At 42.8% G+C, this 8225-nt stretch overlaps 1 protein-coding gene across 1 annotated transcript; it reads right to left on the reverse strand.

Moving 5' to 3' along the window:
- Window positions 1-4357: 4357 nt before the first annotated feature.
- LOC147864477 (expansin-A10-like) lies at window positions 4358-5732 on the reverse strand. The gene has a single exon (XM_087320337.1). The coding sequence runs from the start codon at window positions 5585-5587 to the stop codon at window positions 4781-4783; it is 807 nt and encodes a 268-aa protein (XP_087176463.1). The 5' UTR covers window positions 5588-5732; the 3' UTR covers window positions 4358-4780.
- Between the last annotated feature and the right edge of the window lie 2493 nt (window positions 5733-8225).

The raw sequence follows: 8225 nt of genomic DNA on the forward strand, positions 1-8225 counted from the left end.
ACCGAAAGCCTAGTAGTAGCCTAAACTACTAGGTAATTATTGTCTCGTAGTTAGTGTCAGTCGCACATGTGAGCATTGAAGTACATGTCAATCCTTTATGGACTTGTATAAATAGTGTTGTTTAGCACGTTGTATGTACAGAGTTTTAGAGTTAATTTTTGAATATAGTTTTATGTTTTGCTCTCTCTGTCTCCTCTGTGTTTTTAAGCTTTTCCATTAAACCTTCATCTCATTTTCTGTTGCTATCTGACTGAGCCGGTTCTGTCTGACGCTTCCGCACATTAACATTCACAACTTAACAATCTCTCGACCGGACATTAGTTACCCGGTCGGAGTGATCAACCAATTCATGCAGAAGTCGATCGTCGAGCACCTTCAGTGCGCACACCGGATACTCCGGTATGATAACGGCACAAAGGACCGGGGACTGTTATACCGACATGGTATAGCTGGGAAGCTAGTCAGATATACCGATGCCGATTGGACCGGTGATGCATCGGATCGTCGATCCATCTCCGGTTACATGTTTTCTCTAGGTAGCACGGTTGTTGCGTGGAGCAGCAAAATGCAGCCAACAGTGGCTCTATCGAGCACTAAGGCTGAGTACCGGGGCGCTACAATGCCACCTGTGAAGCCATTTGGCTTCGGCGACTGCTGCGTGACCTCCGGATTGAGGTACCGACCCCGATCCTGATCTACTATGACAACATGAGCAGCATTCATCTCGCCAAGAACCCTATATTCCATGTTCAGACAAAGCACATAGAAATGCATTATCGCTTTGTTCGTGAGTAGGTCCTGAGCGGTGAAGTTGAACTTCGGTATGTTCACATGGATCGGCAGGTTGCTGACATCTTCGCCAAGCCGCTAGGATCGGACAAGTTGCAGCATTTTTCGGAGATGCTCGGTATTCAGCATCTCGATGTGCCGCACTTGAGGGGGAGAACAGGAATGGGGATGAATGATGAATGGCACCGGACAAGGAGTCAGAGAGGAAGAAAGAACCAAGGGGGGAGATAAGCAGAAAAAGGAAGCCGAGTCGACCGAAGGAGTCGGCAGATCCGAACAAGTCGGAGCAAGCGGCAGCAACAGCAGAGTCAAGAAGGATAGAGCCGACCGGAAGAAGGCCAAGACCCGAACGTGGTCCGATGTGGTGAAAGGCCTAAAAATGGAAGACGAGTTGGAGACTAACAACTCGGACAAGAGTTAGAACGAATCGGAGGAAGCCGATTCGGTTCAAGATTCGGAGAAGCCAGATCAACTAAAGGCCAACCGGACGAGAAGGCGGCGGAAGTCAACACTGACATGGAGGAACAGATGGATCGACAAGCGCCGGAGTCATAACAACGAAGGAGCCAAAATAGGCCTGTTGAGCAGACAAGCCGACCAAGGAGGTCGAGGTGCGCAGTACCGGACGGGTCGTGCGAAGCGGAACTGGACCGGACGAGGAGCGCGAGCAAGGCGGAACGACGCAAGAAGGAGTCGGGTGGAAGGAACGGCTGCCACATACACTAACACCACGATCCGACCTCAAGTTGAGCTTGAGGGGGAGTGTTGAGCGAGCAAGTTCAACTGGATCCGGATCGGCATCCGGAAGGATGAGCCGGATCGGTATCCGGAAACAACCTGCCAAATCAGAGAGCTGGATTTGAGTGCGAACCGGAAGCCTAGTAGTAGCCTAGACTACTAGGTAATCATTGTCTCATACTTAGTGTCAATTGCTCGTATGAGCATTGAAGTACATAGTACTTCTGTCAGTCCTTTTGGGGACTTGTATAAATAGTGTTGTTTAGCACGTTGTATGTACAGAGTTTTAGAGTGATATTTTGAATTGAGTTTATGTTCTGCTCTCTCTCTCTCTCTCTCTCTCTCTCTCTCTCTCTCTCTCTCTCCCACGCGTATTCTCTGTGTTAAGTTCTCCATTAAACCTTTTCTCATTTTTTGTTGCTATCCTGCTGAGCCGGTTTGTCTAATGCTTCCGCGCGCTAACTTTTACACTACGGCACCAAATGGGCATAACTAAGAATCAGTCTAATTAAGTCGGACACTCAAGATGTTTTTCGAACAATCGACTTCAACAACTCAAGCTTGGTCTTAATTTTCCCAAACTCATCCAGTTCGGCCTTTTGTTTTTTCGAAGTTCACTGACTCGAACGAAATTTTCAATTTGTTCGAAAAACCTTGTATCAATCTGTATTGTACATTTATTTCGATTTACAGATTTTCGATGTATACACCCATTACGGGGGAGTTTTGAATGCGGGTCTCTAATTAACGTATCACATTGTCTCCCTTTGTACACACTCGGTTTAGGCTATTTATGTAAATAGTGAGAATGGCAGTTGCCCTAAGTTAGTCAGTATATAAATTGACTTTGTAACCTAGCTTTCTAGTTGTTGCAAATATAGTTCATCTTGTGCCTAACGTCTCTCTCTCTCTCTCTCTCTTGCGTTCTTGTTGATCTTCCTTCTTGATTCTGTTTCTAGTTGCCATCAATCTTCTTCACTGCATCTATTAACGATCTCCTCACTAAAGAGTGTTGAGATTGTTCCGCACCTAGACGGTCGCATTCTCAATAACAATGTGCTTCAATGAGCGTGCAATCATGCACAAGATGTGCAATTGAGCTTGACATCTCAACAATTATAATGTTACATAGATAATGACAAAACAACTAGATGTAATAACTTATAAGTTACAAGGATAATGGGACTATAGATAGAAATCTTCACAAAGTTATATGAATTATGTAATTACGAGAAGATAGAAATCATCACGATATTACATGGATAACGTGACAACAAGAATATCAAAGTCATTACAATGTTTCATGGACTAAAAGGAACAAACTAATAGAATTATTGGAATATATAGACCAATTTGATAAAATGATGGGTATAAAGTGGTTGTGTACATATCACATAAAACACAATTTTCTTCCCCATTAGCAAAATTAAGAAAAATAATGTGAGAAACATGGGCAGAATAAATCAATAAGATGTAAACGTAAATGAAGAGAGAGAAAGGTAGAAATCACTATACCAAAATTTTGGATAGAAATACTTTTATAACGTGCTAACTTGGGCAGTTATATTTCCTCACGGATTTCTCATGTGTCAGGGAGCATTTACATTTACAATCAACTTTATTTCCCCATAGATTTCCCATATGTCGTAAGCATACCTTTATTATAGTTGTGCTACAAGAAACTTTTTGAATTGACTAATAGTCGAATGTTAGAAACTATCATAGTTTGAAGACACTAAACTATGAATGCACTGAACCCACTTGCCATGAAGATTCAATGATGACATCATGATAAACATACATGTCTTCACATTTCTTTTTCGTTCGTGTTTGCACAACACATCCAAAGTGTGGTAATATTAGTGCTACAACCATGGTCATCGATTTGATTTAATGTTATAACTACATCATCTCTACCTTGCGTTTGTGTAGTACATACAACCAAAATGAAAAAGGGTTTGAATTAATTTCCTCAAAAAATGGGCACTTGTGGTGTTAAGAACATAACCCAACATGACATCGTCCCATCAACATGCACAACTTGAATTTTAACACCTTTTTGTTGGCTACTTGTATCCTAACAAAATATGAACGTATCTGTGTATGAACCATATTGTCCATGATCATGTATTTCTTCAAAGATTTGATATTAGAATACGCTACACCTCAATAAAGCTTGAAAAGGTTCATTAACTACAATATCTAATAAGCAAAATAACATAGCTACCGAAGTTATGATGCAACAAATGTCATAAGCCCAAGAAACAATGAAAGATGCAATATCTACACTCATCTTGACATCAATGCATTTGTAATAATCTAGAGCACAATATTGTATTCTAGGTTCCGATTCACAATCAAGGATGCAACATGCAATAACTAGCAATACAATAAATTTTAGATACCGACAACTATAATCTACATGGTACAAGCCTTGAGCACAAACACAATCTCAATAGATACATGATGGTAATAACCATGCCACACTCCTTTACTAATGTAAATTATGTTTAGTTGCACATGAAGGACATTGCCATGCTTGTCCTTCAAGTGTTAAGATGTGTAAACAGAATGACATAAGAGTAATCTCATTGCGAAGACGCATAAGGTTTCGTGACGTGACCATGGTGTTAGCCCTCAGGACCAAGATAAAAGGACACAACCACAAGAATACGATGAGACAAAAGGTTAGGTTGGTGGGAGACAAGAGATATGCAAGCAATGAGGGTTTATCCATAAGTGTTAACATACAGATTCAAGGGGGTTATTGATGGGCCTTAACACAAACGTAAATTAATTAAGGGCCCCGAATAGGGTATACGATGCGAGATTGGAAATGTAAAGCTTGTTATCATATTATCACGAACATAGATAAATGGACAAATCGTATGGACATCTTATGTTACATTATTCCCTGGTCCGGTACTTTTGGAGCAGGGTTGGGAGTAGACTACGATGAGGTCCGGAACTGGGGCCAGATTATTATCTGGTCGCCGGAGCACCTGACTGGATCGTGTCAGTAAACAACGAGCGGGGCTGTCCTTTTTTTCCACTGTTTTTTAATGATTGATGACCAGCCTCCATCTTCTGTTCCCCCACCCCAGCATTATATATATGTATGTGTATCTACAACAAACCACCAGCCATGCTTAAACGGCCTCAGCTCCGGTCAATTAATTTAAATGGGCGACCCGGACAAAAGGCAGCTTGTCCGGACATAATAATGGGGGCAAATAAGTGCCCGGGCATTTAATCAGAATTGGTCGCCCTCGAACGTCTGGCCGAAGCTCCACCCCGCCGGCGCCGCGTCGTACGACGTCAGCGTCCTGCCGTCGCTCGTAGTCACCGCGAACGACAGGCTCTGCCCGTCCAGCTGCGCGTTGCTCTGCCAGTTCTGGCCCCAGTTCCGGCTCATGGCCATCCACCCCGTCCGGGAGCCCTTGACGGACACCGCCGTCACGTCGCCTGCACCGCCCACGTTGGTGATGAGCACCAGGTTGAAGTAGGAGTGGCCGTTGACGGTGAAGCGGATGCCGCCCTTCTTGGCGCAGGCCACACGGCGGTAGAGCACCGGCACGATGCCGCCGCTGTACACCCCGATCTTCTCGAACGCCGGCTGCGCCATGTCGAAGTGCTCCCGCGGAGGGTTGCACCAGCCGCCGGCGTCGCTGGATTGGGCGGGGTTGGGCGGGCAGAAGTTGGTGGCGGTGACCACCACGCTGGAGGCGCCGCCGCCAACGCACCACTTGGGGTCGGCGGCGGCGTCGCACTTGATCTCGAAGCAGGCGCCGCAGCTGAGGCCGGCATTGAAGAGCGCGGTGCTGAGAGCAGCGGTTTCGGTGCCATAGCCGGAGGTGTAGAGGTCGCCGTAGCCGCAAGCGCCGCCCATGGTGCCGGAGGCGTCGCCGCCTCCATAGAAGGTGGCGTGAGCAGAGCTCCAGGCGGCGCCAGCACCGTATCCTGCAGGTGAAGCGGTGGCGGCGATAGGAAGAATTACTAAGGAGAAGTAGGCGGCGAGTCGGAGTCCGAGGAGGAGGAAGGACAAGCTGAAGGAAGGCATGGTGTTGGCAAAAGAAAGCACAAACAAAGGTTTGTTCAAAGGAAGGCGGTAAAGGAAGAAGGAAGGGGGAGTACTACTAGTAGGGGACACTTCTTCTTGGGCTAAGGAAGGCGGTGTTGTGTGGACATATATTTTGATTTGGATGGTGTTTCTGTGTGGACATATGATAATGCTTGGTCATGAAAAGGTTTTGAGTTTTTTATTTATAAGTCCAATGTCTTGGAGCCAATATCTTTTTGTGAAAGGGGGTGTGTGTGGGGTTGGTCTCCAAACATGCAAACCAACCAGGTGCAAGTTGGACATGTTGTTCATTAACATACACCAAACACACTAGTAATATGGTCCCCCACCCCATTTATGAAGGCCACATGTCATGCCTCCTCTTGGCGATCCGGAAGAGAAAACACACAAGCTACTTGCCGCCCCCCCCCCCCCTTTTGTCTTGTACCCTACTTTATCGTTTATTAACATCCCTCCCGGTGTCTTATCTTTGCTTGCTCAACCCACCATGCATTTTTAATGTGTTGATGTATAGTGTCGTTACGGTTTTGACGGAGTGGGGGCATGGACTATTTGCAAACACCCATCATGCACATGAAGTTGCTTCTCATTGTATTGCTACAGTTTCGACATCAGGAAGCATTTGATCGCAAGCACACCATGGGGACATGAAGCTAGTTGCAAAACAATAGTTTTTATACATTGAATCTCAACATTTAGTACGTTTCGACATAAGCATTATGGCTTGGGTAAACATGATGTTGCGGTACTGTAGACTTTGGGTGAAGGTGCCCCTTAGGATGCTAGTGCTATACGAGTGTGAACAACTGACACTAAAGTGTAGACAATATGATTCATTCATTTCGACGTATAACTGTATCGTGTCATTGTTGTTAGAAGGGTAATTGCTCTCAAACACCCATTGTGGGAGGAACTTTGCTTGAATACAAATTGTTGGTGAAAAGTTGTAATTTAACTTTCACAAAAGACATTTCTGCAAAAGTATTTGATGTACTAAAAGTGATGCAATTATGATCACTGGCATTCAATACTACAATCGCTTCGAATTAGGTGGCCCTACCTACAATACTATGTGAAGGTTAGAGTAGTGCGAGCAAACATTATTGTCATCCTCTGGTACTGAGAACAATTAATAGAGAAATAATTTACTAATAAGCTACAAACATTAACAAGACTATAGATATCATATGATTTTACTAGGTTTTTGTTTCACTAGGGCTTTCAAAAAACTAGATTATCTCTCTAAAAGATGATACTAAAAAACGGAGACAATGCTAATAAGATATCGATGACAAGGAAGCTATGTTTAACATCGACAACAAGATTACTTTAGAACACATTTATTCAAAGACATGAGAATGAAGTTAATTTGAGGTTCTTAGAAATAGTAAGGCACACCAACAATAACATAATGACTCTATTAACATACATAATGAGTAAGAGAATGTAGTTTAGAGAGGATTCAAGATTAATAAAACAATGAAAAATACAAGGGCGTAGAGTGTGTTGAATAGGTACGTTAAATAAATGTAATTTGTCAAGATAGAAAGCTTCACCAACTTTGGGGAAATTAATTTAGTAGTAACAAGTGAATGATTGTAATTTGTTACCCCAATGTTTGGTAACAATCTACTCTAGGGGAGCATTAAAGAAGGTAGGATGTGTATAATCCAAATGTGTTCAAAAGGACTTTCGAGACATTAAGAAAGTAGTCGTGGGTCGCTTGTGACATTCAAACTTTTGATCATACAATTTCTTCGAGGTTTTCGAAATGTAGACAATTGTTCCTTAATATTCTTTGCAAAAAAATTTGCAAAAAATGGTGGGAAAAGTTATAGTTGGATTGTGGGAATGTGGAACTAAAACACGATAAGTGCTAAAAATCGTGTGCTAGGATCCTCCATAACGACAATGATTTGTACTTTAGATACCTTTGGAATGATGTTACAATTACTCCTTCAATAAACTTTTCCTTCTTGGATACATTGTTAGCGTAGAACCCTCCCCAAAACTGATTGTGCTATTGGACATATGATGTCATATGTTGACAAGTGCATGTGCTAGGCATGAACTATGTGTTGGTGACACATTTCGAGGCAAGGATCACGAAGGCAGAGGATGGGACCTTGACATCATTTTCTCTACTTTCATTCATTAATATGTAAACTCAAAGGCTCGAAGAACTTCTATTGCTCTATGATGCATCCATCATATAGTGGTTATGTAATGATCACATGCAAAGATATGTACATGCGATTGCATATTGGCTTTACTTAATTACATGGTATTAATAGAAGAAACGATATAGAGTATCCTTGATCATGTGCCCAAGGTTATGAATGGAAATGTATAAACATTGATTGCCACCAAGATAAGTAATCTTGTCAAGCACACATATATTTATGATCTAAGAGGAAAATTAAATCTAGATATAGGTTGGAAGGGGAGGGCTTTTGGCTAACCATGGTTTGGTCAAAACATTAGTATAACTTAATTATGTGCACTTCTTCCTCCCTCTCCTCTATAGAGTCTACAAAGTGACTGAGTCTTGAAATTATAACACTCCTACACGGAGAGGCAACAACGAGACAAGCAATTGAAGCAGCGAATCAGAATC

The sequence above is a fragment of the Azolla caroliniana genome, unplaced genomic scaffold (assembly GCF_043228905.1).
Source record: "Azolla caroliniana isolate FFs.n. ecotype wild unplaced genomic scaffold, voAzoCaro1.0.p SCAF_5, whole genome shotgun sequence".
NCBI classification, from domain to species: Eukaryota; Viridiplantae; Streptophyta; class Polypodiopsida; order Salviniales; family Salviniaceae; genus Azolla; species Azolla caroliniana.

Coding starts and splice junctions, on each gene's coding strand:
- LOC147864477 (XM_087320337.1), bottom strand. CDS start 5,587: ATGCCTTCCTTCAGCTTGTCCTTCCTCCTCCTCGGACTCCGACTCGCC.